This window comes from Xiphias gladius, chromosome 23 (assembly GCF_016859285.1).
Source record: "Xiphias gladius isolate SHS-SW01 ecotype Sanya breed wild chromosome 23, ASM1685928v1, whole genome shotgun sequence".
Classification (NCBI taxonomy): Eukaryota; Metazoa; Chordata; class Actinopteri; order Istiophoriformes; family Xiphiidae; genus Xiphias; species Xiphias gladius.
The window spans coordinates 10,471,673-10,487,914 of record NC_053422.1 but is presented as its reverse complement, the minus strand read 5'-3'; the positions used below and the strand labels follow the sequence as shown (position 1 = coordinate 10,487,914).

Sequence of the window (16,242 nt, the reverse complement as noted above, 5' to 3'; positions counted from 1 at the left end):
AATGTAGACCTGCTAAAACTTGCACAAGCCTCTGTCACTCCTTCGCTCAAGTTAACTCTCTAAGTTTTAAACATCTTATAACTTCTGGTGAAGTTTGCTTTCATGGAGCGTACTTCTAGCCTGACTTCTTATTAAGTATGCTTTTCTGAACTTGTGGATTTTTAAACATTTTAAGCCAGCAGAATGTCAAAGTGATTGTTTTTATTAAGGACTGCAGGAAAATAAAATTCTTATGTATACCCTCTATCATATTAAAATCTGAAAATGTCTAATCTGGCTTCTGCTCCTACTGTAGCACGAAAACCTATCAAGGCTACAAATGATTTTCCGATTGCTGATGATATGTCTCTTTTTGTCAATTATGATTCAGGTTTAAACTGCTAGATGTCAACATTTTCACAAAAATTCCAAGTCCAAATTTTTTTTTTACTCGAACTACTTGCTACTCAGGTTCCTTTTACTCAGAACTTGATGGATTGTCCAATAATACAAAGAAAAATGCCTACAATTCTAGTCTAATGTTTGTTTCCAACCTTTGCTTTGATAACCAAGTGACTGGGGTCATGCAATCATCCTCAAAGCAAGATCATAGTCAAAATAGATTTCTTTAATTCGCTGCGGAAAGTAGTCTATGCTCATGTCCTATCTCATGTCAACAACTTTAATTCTCTGTATTCAGGTCTTAGCCACAAGTAGAGCACTCACCCGCAGCTTATTGCAAAAGCTGCAAGTAGTTTTTTAGACAGACAGAGAGACAGACAGATGGCTCGGTAGGTAGACAGTTTATCAGAAAGAGGTATGCATAATCATTATACCAGAATACATAAAGCGGCACTGACATCAAAATCATTCATTTTGCCCTACTACCCATGACAGTCACTGAACCTTCAGTACTACCACACAACAAAATTGAAATGGGAGCTTAGAGGGTTCTGCAGCAGGCAGTGGATGTGATCTATGATGCTGTAGTTTGTGTCAAGGCGGCTCGGGGGAAGCTGTGTCGGACAACATGCCTCTCACCCACTGCCATTCTAGAAGTGATTTTCTACACTTATTTTTGCTTCCTGCCAAATTCGAAGCCCATCTGCTCGGACTGTAATCAAAGATGGCAGTGGCACCTATCAACACTGCCACAGCCCGTACACAAGTGCATTGACATGCGCACACTGGCACATTCGCAAATGCACTCACATGCTCAGATGTGCAAACACACATCCAAACACGCACACACAGACGCTTCTATGTGTTATCCTTATGTTCATGCCACATGCCCCTTCCTGACATCAGACCCCACTACTTTGCCTGATGAACACATTCATCTGGCCTCTGTTCATGGAAGATATCACCAGCACACGGAAGGGGAATTGCTTATGAGGCACAAATAATTGGTGATGTTTCTGTGATGCACATGCATCCCTCAGTTTATCTTAACATTCTGGTTTTCTTCCAACCCTCACCCACAGTGTACAGGAATTTATCAACCTATACATATAGTCATCCCAGTCTACATTATGCCACTGCATACCTCTCTCCCTGTCCTTTAAAGAAGAAAGGTAAGAGAGACATGGATAAACAAAGGGGGTGGAGTAGGGGTTGCAAGGAGGGTGACCTGTAATCTTAGCATTTGACATGCATATTTCATGAGGTGTCATCCCCTACATTGTACCTCTAAAGTAAGGGATATCAAGGCTGCAGGTGAAATCCCAAAGAGCTGGGAAAAAGTGACAAATGCTCTACCCTCCAATCAACAAAACCCTGCCAACGGTCAGTCAGTTTTTGGTGTGTTGAATTCATACACACATTTTATGGATTTAGGATCAAGGGGATTCATATGGAGGAGAGAAGGTGCAAAGGTTGAGCTGTTAGTGAAATTCTGAAGCTGAGTTGTTTTTTTTTTAGAGCATTTCCATCCGACCAGAAATTAGCCCCAAACAAAAAACCTTTCCATCAACCATACCAGAATAAAGAAAAGCTTGGAGGGTGAGGTAAATACAACAGTATTAACTAAACATTTAGTCCACTTAGGCTTCTGGGGATTCAAAAGCTCACTGTAGAGCTTTAGTGCTTAGTTCTGATAGGAATTTCCTTTACACATGATTACAGACAGGGAGCTTGGACACAGTCTATATGCACTTGTGGCAACCGCTTAACAACTGCCAAGTAAACATTTCCCCATAGGGCTCAGTAAAATGCTATCAAATTAGGGGCTTTCTAGTGTTTGTTTCCCACAAACGGCTTTCTTGATCTGGTCCTGGGCGTATGAAAACACCTAGAGTGTCACTAATGAACTAATGGTGTTAAACATGTGGTTATATGCTATAAAATAATCAAAATTAACATAACTGTATATACTTACAAAGATTCTGTGCTGTCTTGGCATCCAAGATGCGAAGTTCTTTCGCCTTTTTCTTGAATTGTGGCATCCTGTCGTCAGTCTCATCTTTCACATCTTTTTTCACTGCAGGGGAAAAAACAATATTTTCAGAATTACTATGTTGACATTTTGGAAATTATATGCAATGTAACAAGACTGTACAGCGGGCTATTTAATCAAAATGTTACACTGGCTGCTTTCAGCACTTTAAAAAAGGAAGAATTAAATGACATTCAAAAATATTTTTTTCAACATTTCCTTCAACAAAGTGAAATAATTAATTTGCATACATTAGATTGCAAATACATTTATGCATATTAAAACATGAGCTGACAGGCCAAGATGGGTAAGATGCCAACAGATGGCATAAACCAATTAAAAACCATAGTTTCCATACAAGCAAACTTCAGCATTATGGTTCCGTATCACTCTTCTCTTAATAAAAGGCAAAAACAAAACAGCTATTATTTGAGCTGCTAATGCTGAAATATTTAATAGGCATTTTAACTGATTGACTTTGTGATCCATCGAACTATCAGTAAAGTTATTTGAATAATACACTGAATACAATGTATCACAGTGTAAAAGGGACAGCCATCCCATGTCTTAAACAAGATTCAATAATGGATAGACTAACCATCAGTAGGCAAAAAATGTGCATAGATATTATGTCACAGTTTTTCTCACACACCACATTGTTAAAATAAGCTAAATGGCATCATTTGGGCTCAGCTGATTAAAATGTATAGTTTTTGTTTGTGTCCAGCGTTACATGCGGTTTAACATGAAGTTATTCAAAGGGGGATGTGATTAATGACAGCCCCCTTTAACATTATGAGGAACTAAATAATGTGCAGTACCATGAGCCGCAGCAGTAGAGCACATTCCTGCGGATGACTTCCCCCTCTTCATGTGTTTGTGTGACAACATTTCTCTCATTGTGACAGTGTGTAGATTGTTCCTAAGCACAGCTCCTTCTCGTAGGCAAAGTCTGTGAATTTGCTAGAGCCGAGGAGATGATTGTGTTACCCCTCACAATCCCAGAAAATGGCAGTAAGTTTTTGTTACATGACTGAACATAATAGACAAAGTGGTCCAAAAATGAAGAGACCTTTATTTTTATAATGGAAGACATCATTAAGTCCGCACACTGGGGAAGTCCGCACCACATGTCAGCATGATTTACTTTTCATTTACACTTCAATAACATCAAGTTTGTCTAAAAACATAAGTGTCCATGTACAGAACAAAAGGTCAGTGTTTTTAAACTGGTACTGCGGAGGGGTGAATGAGATAGAAGAATGAGAGAGAGTCTAATTTTTTATAATAAAGAAGCAGGAGTATGAGGAAAAAAAGATTCCTTAGACTCTTCTCCTCCCGATGGCTTATGGGAGAGGCAGCACACTTTGTTGCTAATCATCACAACTGCTCTCTTTAAGCCCAAGGTAGGAGTCTCCCAGGAAATGTAGAGAACAAACAATCTACTCCCATAGCGCTGGCTTGCATATTTGAAGAAACAATCAAAGAGGCAACATCTCCTGGGCAGCCAGAAGAAGCAATGCTGAAGGCACCTGCCTAACTCCAGCGTTTGCTGTCAACATATGACATCAGGGATGCAGTTGTTTACTGAATTAAGTAGTGCTAAAAAGGGTGTAAGTATATACCAACGCTACATACAATATTATGGTTTGATTTTCTGTCAACATCTGTGGATGTTCCTTCCGAAGCTTACAGAGCTCTGCACCCTAACTTAAAAGTCTACTTAGAGCGTGAGACACATCAGGCTGATTTACGTTTGGTCTCAGCTGAGCTCAGAGATGGACATTGGGCATTTTTTTTATTTTAAACAAGCCTTGGGAGTTGCTAGCCCATTAATACAAAGTTATGTTTTTTTAACAGTCATGTAGGAAATAATGTAGAGGTATTGATGACACATTCAACCCCTTGCTCAGTGTCTGGCTGAGATATGCAATCCCTCAAACTTTACTTGCTTTGATTCACCCTTTTCATGGGACAAGTGTTTTGGTTTAGTGTTGGTCAGGATTTATTACTACTTTTAAGCACTGAACAATCTTCTAATAAATTAATTCTTGGATCAATAGACCAAATTTGTAACTACAGATCTATTTATCGTATGGAAGTCATCAAAACTAGTAAAATTGTGATGTTAAAACAGGTCCTAAGTTGCTGTTGAAATGTCGATGTATTCATCTACTTTCAGCTAAAAACGTATATATATATATATATATATATGTTATTTTCAGTGTGAGGCTTTTATAATGCCCTTGATTTTACAAGACGTGTTTCACTGTCAGCAATTTTCCATCAGAATTCACAAAATAAATATTAATCACCTTATGAATAAACCCAATGACAACAACATTACATCTACAATATCCTGACTCAGTAACCACCAAGGCCCAAGGAATCATGCTTGACTTCTTATGTGGCAAGAGCTTTGGACAGAGAAACTGGAGATCCAGCAAAAATAAAACTTGAGAAAACAATGATCCCCTCAGAGAATGGCTCAAAGACAGAGGGTAAATTAAACTGAGAAGGGGTATCAGTCTGCTTTTGGTACTAAATTGTTCTCTTAAACCTCCATTCTCTCTTCTCTACTACCACTTGAATCTCTCACCTAGGTACCTTACACTCTCAGCAGGGTGCTGTCAGCCCAGTTTTCAGTGCCTCAGCTGTCTTCACCCTTACCCCCAGCCCCCCATGCTATTCAAATAAAACATAAAACAGTGCCTTATATAACCTGAAACAGGAACATTCTCCTTTCTGATACCATCCTATACAGCTCCGAGCTCTCCCACTGAGCACTGAGTAGTGGCATCAGTTGGCTGATTTTGGCTACAGCATTTGCTTGCTGACTCAATTATACCACATGTCACATGTTTCTTCCAATCACTGCATGTGGACTGATGGGCCCTGGAGGGCTTGCACACATTCGCACTGCCACACTAGTCAGATTTCCAGGTGTGTGGAGATTATGACCATAGGTGGCATATTTCAACCAGATGGCTGGCCGCAACAATAAAGCACATTTTCTAAATGTCTCCAGAACACAAGAGCTGTCGGTTAGTTTCTAAAATTCACACCCTTCACATGGTATTAGACTTATGGCAAGTTACATTTTGATCCAAGATTTTGTCTTGTTTTTTCCATAAAAGCCACTTCAAAGTCCTTGCCAATATTTAAACGTGTTTTACTAGCTGCCCAGTGGCTAAAAAGTAATACTCTGACAACAATGCTATTCCTCTTGGAGAGATTTTATATTTGTTAATGAAATCTCCCAAGTATCTCCATTTGTGATGGTACAATGAGGGAATTTTTTTTTTTTTTTTCCCCAGCATCTCGCTGGTTTTCCTTGAGGAAAATGTGCACAATTGTGACATAAAGTCACATTACACAAAAATACATATTTTTATGTCAGGTTGTGAGATCCAGACATAGCTTGTAATACATCTTAATTACAAGCTTATTCCAGCAGAACAATCATTTGTTAATTGTTGGATCGAATAAGGTGAGGGGGTTGGGACAGTAATGTGTTTTTATTTGGGCAAACTCAGTCCATGAAAGACTGGAAAAATCTGCTGAAATATGAACAGTGGCTTCTAAGCTTTGCACCCACTGTATTACAAAGAGCTCAACTTCCACAAAGCTGATTCTTGAGCCAGATGATCCTCGAAGGGAAATAATAGGGTCAAATGCTTTTGACTTGATATTGGCCATGCAAGCTTGGGGAGAGAAATGCACCAATTAATTATAAATGGTTATTATTTCACACCGATTTGTTGTAATATATTAGCTTACAAGGGTGAGGAGCTTTGAGAAGCATGTCAAGTAGGAAGCGTTTCGAAATAATGTTTTAACAAAACACATGAAAGATTCGCCAGAGCCAACATAAACACATGAAGAAAAGCCTCTGGTGAGTGTAACTGGTACACATTCCATTAACTGAGGGGGAGTTAAAGGTCCCATTGAAAAAATAAATGAATGTTTGAGCAAAAACAGATTTGGCTTATTAAAGTTGACTTGGCAACCATGTTAAGCCTTCTCTGTGGGGCTTGGACTGAGGTATACCCTTGGGAAGCTCTGTGATAAAAAGAGTTCTCCAACACTTGGACATCCAGTCTGTTTGCTGGCCCAGAATCACTATCCTGGTTGCTTTCCATGTGATATCTCCCTCAAGACGTCCATAAAACCCAGGGCATTACACAGTTAAACACTACCACATGTTCACTTCCGAACACAGACCATCCGGCTGAGCCCTGCCAGAAGAAACCATAAATGTGAGGGCCTTGAAAAGAAATAAAAGAAACTGCAGATGACAGGTCTTCAACAAACATATTTAAAGGGAAAGGAACACAGAGTGGAACAGACAATGTGGAATCTGGTCCGCTACGAGGCAATTTATACCCTCTAATGTGAAATCTGCCTGCAAACATGTACCCTGTCCTCCATCTCAGGGACTCACACTGAGGATTGAGATGCTGGAGAGCTGCCAGCTGGTCTAAAGGAGATGGATTCTGAGGAAGAGTCATTGGCCTCAGCCATGCCTGATCCCCAGAAATACCAATCCCACAGAAGTGTTTTGTGTTACATACACTCAGTTGTCAGTTATTAGGTACAATGTTTAGTTTTTGTTGTAACTGTGTTAAAGAGGCGTTGATTCAACTGTCGGATACTTTCAGAGAATGTTGACTGTGGTGCTGTTGAACTGTATAGCATTATACAAAGAGGTTTGTTTTTTGTTTAGCATTGCAGCCTCCAAATTGTATATACATACATTCACTCACACACACACACACACACACACACACACACACACACACACACACACACACACACACACACACACACATATACACATACATAAATACATACATATACATACATACATATGTACATATACTGTATATATGTATCGCCACCATTTTACACATAAACCCATTAAAAAACCTAAATTAAAAAACAGATGTGATGGGGGAGCCACAAGATAAAGATATTAAGCTTAGTGAGCAAAGGCATGGACCCCTTGCCTTATATTGCTGAATGTCTACTGGCAAGATAAAGACTTGTGAGAGGGCAAAAAAGTGCCTGGCCCAGTCATAGCTGGAATAATGAGTGAGACCTCCAAAAATAGAGAGCACGCTCAAGATCTGAACGTACCACTTGACCAGTGAAATCCAGCTGCGACCAATTTCTCTTGTTGACTAAGGCTGAACAGAGGTCTCTTTCTCAACCCCAAAGCCGATTTGCTGTGTGGATATACACCTCTCCATCAACTCTTCCTGCTATTTTGGATCTCAAAAGCATGCTCCCACTCACAAAAAGGTAATCCCTCTCGCTCTGAGACTTGAAATCATTTCTTTCACTTTCATCTTAAAAACCTGCATTGATTGTATATACTAAAACAGAGAGAAAAAAATCTAGAAATCCAGTGTGAGTGATGCATTAACATAAGCTGTGCCACTTGAAATGTCAGTTGATATACAATTTCTAATTTTTTTTCTTCTTTTCTCATAATAACTAAATGCTTGACTATCTCTCATAGCTACAAGAGAACAACTTCAAGTTATTTGTGTAGGTTATTGTTTTTTTTTTCTTTCTTTGCCAGTATCTAACCTTGACATAGCAGGAATGTTGAATCTGTTTTGTTTTTGTTTTTTTTTTTAGAAATACTTCTCAGCTCAAGGTGAACCATTAGAATGGAGCTGCAGTTGAGGGGAGAGATGGAGCTCTCAACCATGCAATCACAATCATGCCTAATGTTAACAGGGAGTGGGGGAAGTGGCTGATAATGTTAATGATGATGGAAACCGTGGATAGTGTGGTAAGTATGAGTGCATGCTCACTCATGTGTATCAACTGGGAATGGCTGTGAGTTTTCAAGCTAACTAGTTTCTCGAGTTATCTGTTCGCCCATCTAAACCATCTGTTTCTGTTTATCCAAGATTTCTAAATAAAGGTTTGTGTATAGGGAATAGGATAAGTCCTGCAGAGTGACACTTTGACCTGTGGTCAGTAATGTTTTCAGTATGCAGGGAGAGGCTCAGCCCACGGTGGAAGGTACACAGCTGGGCCTGGAGCAGGGCCCAGTGAGAAAAACGCCTCCTCTTCTAATTGAGACAACACAGATCTCCCTTAGTGACCCCCTTTCCCTGTTTCTATTCCAAGAGGAGAGGGGAGGGACTGCTGCAAACAATTAATACTTTCTATGGAAACCGTGAGTTTCTATCAAATGTGGAGAATCAGAGCAATATTGTCTGGGGAATCATGATTATAGATGCATAATTTTCAGTTTATGGCTATGATGAGGAATCTCTTTGTGGGTCATTTTAAGACTAAAAATAAATACAATAATAATAATAAATATCCTGAGAGTTGAACTGTTGGTGAGATTTACTTGATGTCTAATTCAAACTGGAGGTATCCACAAACGTTAGCACAGCCAATAATTACCTTATACACTAAATATTTTCATTTATGAGAAGAGACGGAATGATGCTGCACTATCTCCCAGGTCACAAATTTGCCTTTACGGCAACACAGAACAATGAACAAATGAACAGAAAAGCGAAAACACAATAATGTTGAGCAAATAAAAAATCCCTCAAATCAATAACTCTGAGCACTGTCAATGATATGGGGCTTGGTACAGCCTTTTAACAAGTATATTTAATCTGCCCACAACTAAACATGATTGTTGTTCTCCTTCTCAGGGGCAGGGAGTGTGGGAAGGCTCTGACTCTGCCTCTTAAATTGGTCATGGAGACATGCTCCTGGGGGCAGCGAATGGATTGAGCCTGACAGCCAATCAGTTCTAGGAAACTGTTCTCTGGTTGTGCCAAGGTGGCTTGTTGTGACCCAATGCGCTTGAGCGCTGGTGGGAAGGCACAAGGTGATGGTCCAAATGGCTGCCTCTGGTGTCCGTTAAGACCCCAGTATGCTGTCTACCTTAAGCATTCAGGAGACAATGCAGAACCTAGGCTCATGTCACTGTGAGGGGATGAAGAACAGGGATTTGAAGCTAAGGCTGTTCATTCGACAGCTGGCAGGATTACTAATGTCCCTGCGGTCTCTATTACCTCTCCCAGCACCTTGCTACATGGGACCAAGCCCAGAGAGGGACTTCAGCGCATAGTGAAAGAGGCGTTTAAGGTGTGCACCTTTACTGCTGGTCCCCTTTAAAGAAGATATTGTGAAATAAGTTTGCGGGGTGCCTCAGCGTTACATGAAAATACCGATATCAGTTTCACCCCTGTGCTTTCACAGAGAGATTTGTCCAGGGCATGTTTAGCCTAGTTTAGCAATGGAAGTCTGGAAACAGCAGAAGGAAAACAAGTAGCCCGGCTCTGTCAAAAAGGCCTTTGAACAATTTATAAACAACCATATTCATCATATTTCCATGCTACACTGTATATGTGTAAATGTATTTTACATATGTAGATATAAACAATTAGATATTGCAGTTTAACCAAAACTTTAAACAACAATTTTGCAATTAATTAAGGCTAGTTGGCTTCCCCTCCTTATCAACCTAGTGCTAAGATAAGTTAAGAACATCATGAATCAATCTCTCCAGTGAAATGAAACTGACGCTGTTCTTTTCATCCAACTACTGTTAAAAAAGCCTAATTCCCAAAATTTTGAAATTCCCCTTTAAATCTTATGACTGAATGTTCTTTTTTAAAGTTTCAACAGTTTTTTGTTTCTTTGTTTTTTTTGTCCCCCCCCCAACACATTGTTACAATAGGACAAAACAAGTTCGCGATGTTATTCCTATTGTCTGCTACAGAAAAAGAACAATGCTTTGGTTTTGTCTGTGCAGTGACTGTCCTTCTTTTGAGTGTATTCGACAGGGTTGCATATTGTGCATTTATCAGCTGACAGAACATAATCTGCCCTCTCTCTTACTTTTATAAAGAACAGTTATTCCTATACCTTTTCGTGGGTGTCCCAGTTCCTCCCTTTTTTGATTGCTTGTTCATTATTTTAGGATGAAAACGGGATGCAAAACACGCAACACAAAATTTGTTTTGATGTGATTTGCATTCTGTCACAAGACATTTACTATAATTATTGTCTGGTCACTTTAATTTTAACTGTATTTTCTGTGGTTTGGTTTATGCCTAATCAATATGAATACATTTTTCTCTTTCTTAGATCAAACCTAACTCCTGTAACTCTGGCTATATGACTAAAACATAATGACTGATGGGCTTCTGCATCTTTCAGCTGTTATAGGCCATACCCACTAGTAGAGAGATTAAATAAGTAAAGAGGTTAAAAATAATAATATTCGATTAATTAAGGTTATACATTTCTTTCTCAATGTAAAACCATGGCTTTTTGAAAAAAATCCACCATGCAGTTGTGTCTAAGCAAAACGCTAATAAGAGGGACGCATACAAGGTTGTCAAACAAGGAAAAGACAACCATGCTTATGTTTTATTTTTAAGAAATGTGCTCAAGCATTATCTCTTCTTCTTGTGAAGGTTAACCGATAGGTTGATCCAATTTGTCTACTGAGGCATGAAAGGACTTAAGAAATACTTCACATTTCTGTGCTGGAAAATGTCAAGGTTTGCTGAGATATGAGGACAAGAGGAGGGGGAAATGACTTTTTCTCTTTCTGGCAGCTTGACTCCACGCTTGTTAGCAGCAATAGGTTTATCCTTGGCAATCAACACGGGGACAGATATATACAGTATAGTTTTAAGTCCCCAGTCACATAAAAGACAGCTGGTGCTATGTCTGCAACTAAAATGCATGCATTGCCCTCCCATACACACGCAAACACAAACAAGCACACACGGAATAAAAAGCTGGGATTGGTCCCACAACGTGATTGAGGCTGTAACAGCTTCCATCATGTCACCTCCTCATGACTATTCTTCACACAGCTGCAGAGAAGCACATTCTGGTGACATGAAGGTGTCAAAGCAGACATGCCCTGATTAAAGATGCACCATGCGGCACCTGGAGATGGAGTTAAAAGCGAGGCAAGGAGAATATGAGCGTAAAGAGAGGCACTCAGTCGTGAACTGCATTTAAATCCCACAGTAGTTACTCAGCTCCTCACCTCCCCTCGATGTTTACGACTATTTTCTCTTTCAGTCTACATTTCTCTTTTTATATACATACATGCATAATGGCTGTTTTCAACCATTCTGATGATACCCAGTAACCTCTGATGGTACCCTCTTGGTTGCAAATACAGCATTGTGACCATCATGACATGATGCCCTCCAGCCACAGTCAGCAACTATTAGCATTTTAACATTTTGTTTCACAGTAAGCATTTTTGACAAATGTCCAAACTAAATATCGTGTTACTGTATATACAGTAATATTAACCTAACAAGTATTATATTGACTAAATTGAAAAAATGTGTTTTCTTCTCTACAATATCCTACTTTTACACAAATGCATGTTTATTTTTAAGAGATGGAGTAATGGTAGGTGTGGAGTACTTATGTGCTCTGTGTGGGTGGAGTATCCATGTGGTCAGGGACAGTAAAGAAAAGATACTCCAGAGAACTAAAGACAAGGAGAAGGAGAATGAGAAAGAACTGGGCCATGTAGAAAAACAAGAGACTGAGAAGGAAAAAAAACATGAGCAATGTATGATTTAAAAGAACTACTCTCGTTACCCAGAAAGCCTGTATCAGAACCTACTTGCTAAAACGCTGTGGCCCTGTAGTACATGGAAACCACTTCCTATGAAATAACTACTTCAGTGAAATCACTTCACTCCATTTGCGTAAAAAGGCATAATTGTGTGGAGAAACACTACAAAAAATACAAGATCTCTTCAGAAATAAGAAGGGACCTTGATGAGTGAGTGTTAAGAAAAAACAAGGGTTGAACTGTAAATATACAGTTTACATAAAGAAATGGACACTACTCATGTGCAACTGGAATGTCCCTCCTTATAATTTTATGACATGAAGAGCAGCTAGCCTGTTATTATTTTAAACTTGGCTTACTGAGTGCAACCCGTGACACTACATGCTCTACTGTACAGAGTCCAAATCTTGATTACAATTATCCTTGTAGTTAGTCAGCAAGAACAAAAACAGGTTAGTCAGCCTTAAGACTGAAAATGATGGACTTGCTTTTGTGCTGTAAGAGTAGGAAGGAGGTCAGAACCAGGTGTGTAAAGCAGGCTTTTGTCCCTGACACTGCATGCCAGATGACCCCAGTAGCAGTACTTTAATTGGATTCTGTACTTGTGCTGCAGCAGAATTAGGGGTATCCATGGTGTTTGGGGCACAAACCATTTAAGTACAACCCACCTCTTAGTGGACTGATTATGATTTGTTTATGAGTCCTGCTGCTACCCTGCTGTCTGGATGAGTTGGATGGGATTCTGAATTAGCCTGAATTAACCAGATGCTTAGGCACTGAGCCAGTCACTTAGTGAAGTTTTCCTAGTAAAGCGAAGCCTGTGAACAAATGGAGGATTCTGATAAAAGGCCATACTTCTGACCTAGAGTTTTGAGTTGTGACTACCCTTAACCTACAATACACTGTGAACCAAAACCACGGCATTGCAGCTGGCCAACTCGATTACACAAAAAACAAACTGTCCCCCTTTTTTTTTCATGAGCTGCCTAGAACCCCCTTCTTACATTTGTTATTTAACTGCAAACAATTAAGACAGAAGGCATTGTATATTAGCAAGCTACAAGGGTTGAAACCGAAGGCGACAGTTTTGTTGAAAGGAACCGTTTTTAGTCCCCATGTTACACTCCCACAGTTTTAATACAGTACAAAAAATGAATATGATGACACATACTCCTTTAATGCAACGATGTGATCAGTGTAGATGTTCAAATTAAATATGAGAAAGCAGTGGGAATACATAGTACGTTATGTATCCCCAATCTATGATCTCTTGTTAAAAAATCTGTCCATCAAAACTAGAGTGACTTTCCAGTGAATTTACTCAAGTCAAGGCAAATGCACAATTAAACGCATCTCCTTTACTGAGTGGTGTATCTTTTATTAGCAAGAAGTCAAAAATGGTAATCATTCTGATAGTGAAATGTAAGGTGAGACCTGAGCCCAGTGAGGTCCAGATCAAAAAGTCAAAACAGCATCCACCAGGTCACTGAGCCTTCATAATAATTGTGTACAGGCATGTGGTGAAACATATACAGTACTTCACAGAAACTGCTGTGGTGTGCTGATCAAAAGCAAGTACACAAACTTCTGCTGCTCTAAGCCTTTCAGCAGGTGCTGCTAGATGAAGGGAAACTGCATGAGGGCAAATACATATCCAGTGGCATAAGGTGATCTCTGGAATGTGTGTTCTCTCTAGTTTATTTGGTCCGGTCAGCCTACTCTACCGCAACGTCTTACACTCTCTCTCTCTCTCTCACACACACACACACACACACACACACACACACACACACACACACACACACACACACACACACACACACACACACACACACACACACACACACACACACACACACACACACACACACACACACACACACACACACAGAGTCCTTGATCTTGACACGACTCTTTAGAATTCTTCACTCCCTGGTACAAGCCCCACTCTGATGGACTGAAACAACCTCTACAAACAAAAAATGTACACATATAGGTTCACAAGTCTGCATAAGAAAGCACACACATAAATGTATATAAATAGCCACATCAATACAAAAGAAAAACAAAACATCAATTTGATGTTTATCTCCAGCCATGTGTCAGTTGTCAGTTGGATGTTTATGGATGTTACCATTTGCCTCTGACATATAAAGCATAAGTGCACACGTGTTAAAGAAAAATTGCTGAATCCTGCCAAGACATATCGTACAGGAGAAAAAAACTCATTCATAATGGCATTTCTCCAGCTGCCTAAGAAGACAGAATTGGGTTGAAATGCAAGAAATGTGTGGAAAATACATGATACAGTACAATACGCACAATCTGTTTATTTCATGGTGCATCTATTAAATGCTTAATATACTGTACACAGCAAAGCACATGCAGTATTTTGTACACTGCAAAACAAAATGTTGGTAGCTTTAGAGAGCCCTATCAAACTTTCCCACACAGGCTCACCCCTATTTAACAAGGGAAAGACGCCAGGCTTTTCATCATACTGCACTGTACAGTACTGTACTCTGCAGTCTTCTATCTATAAATGAATGATTTTTCTTCATTTGACATGTGTTTAAGATACCACTCTTGTGAAACCACACTAGTTAAAATACTGTCATTACAGCTCTAAAAGGCAGTTTGCAGAGCTTTGACAAGTACATCACTTAAGCAATACGCTGCTCTGAATGGTTATTGCTGCCATTCTCTTAAGCACCAGCCCCTGAACTGATGCGCTCCACCTGAGAAATGTGTCCGAGTCAATCAACATGAACTATAGCAAAATATACACTAACGAGTACTTCACAGTACCGGGTTGTATGAAAGGTTTACACTATATTGTGCCCTCTGCCATGATACATTCATTTGAAAGACAATGTGGAAAACCTGACAGAATTTAGAGACATTTTGAAAGTCAAGCAAACAAAAGGATAAACGCTTTTAGAAGTGGAAAATGCCACTGATCCAAGTTAATGTGAAAAGAAAGCGTACCACGATTACATTCTTGTTCCTTCCTCCCTTTTCTCCTTCATACCTTATTTCTTCACTTGATTCACACTGATCCATGAGGCAGTGCTGGGACTGGAGAGGAGGGGGGATTTACAGATCCTACAGCACAGGATAAGCTTTCCTATGGAGGAGGTGGTGGACGAAAAAGGGAAAGGATACACAGTAGTCTCCTGTCAGCTATCCTTAACTAATGTAATGCAGAATTGTCTGTGTGTGTTCACACATAAACATGATTATGTGCACATGCGCGCACTACTGTATGTGCACCTATTTGCACGCAAAACGTGATATGTGTACTGGATACGAGAGGCATCTTCCTCTTTCTGACAGACAGCTTCCCTGTTGCCTCATTTTTTTCATTCCAGGAGCTGTTACCTTTGACAGCAGGTTCTGGTGGGGTTGTGTTGCCTGCAAGATGCACAAAGAAACAGTGGGGCCCACCCTTCTGCTGTGTTTGTCATAGGAAAAACAAAACCAAAAAAAAAGGAGAAATATGTGTACATACACACCTTTGACTTATACAACATATTAAAGCTTATCAAACCTGAAAGATTAAAATTTTAATTTATGAGGCCAGATAATTATATATTTTCCCAATATCTTCCTTATCTCTGACTTTTCAGTAATTTTGCATCTTGACTTTTATTTCTGAAATAAAATAGTAAGAATTTGACGGATAATCAATGTTGTTTAATTTAAATTTATAGATCAACCAATGTTAAAATGTATGGATATAAATACAAAAATGCTCCTCACAGCATGTCTGAATTGTATAAATTGTACCTTTTAGTGTTACCTCTAACATTTCCAGGACTGAGTGCTTCCTAAATTGCAAATATTTTACTAAGAAATGTTGTGACAAAAAAAATAAACTAAAAAATAAATAAAACATAGGTATAAAAATATCAGAGCCTACGTTTTAAGACGAGTCCAGTGAAAACCAATAATTCCTCTATGTGTTAAATCTCAGAAATGTGTAAGTCCATCTTCTTTCATTAGATCTTCAAACAAGAAGAGTTAACGAGAAACATACACACAGAAAATTATTCTGCAATACTTCCAAGTTGCACATTCATTTCAGGGCCCAGATAATTGCATGGCAGCCTATTTCAGACAACCAGGTGGCAGCATGTGTTTTTGAGGCTTATGACTTCCCATACCACCCACAATCAGCAACGTCCTCTAGGACTTCAAACATTCCCTCTGTTCTCCAAACCCT

The 16,242-nt window shown here is 39.4% G+C and overlaps 1 protein-coding gene across 2 annotated transcripts in view; it reads right to left on the bottom strand.

Annotated features, from left to right (window-relative positions):
- The window catches only part of diaph2 (diaphanous-related formin 2), a 358,243-nt gene that overhangs the window by 157,101 nt on the left and 184,900 nt on the right, over positions 1-16,242 (bottom strand). For both annotated transcript variants that reach the window (XM_040119669.1, XM_040119671.1), the window contains one exon: positions 2,357-2,458. In XM_040119669.1, coding sequence (XP_039975603.1) covers positions 2,357-2,458 — 102 coding nt within the window. The remainder of the gene's footprint in view (positions 1-2,356; positions 2,459-16,242) is intronic.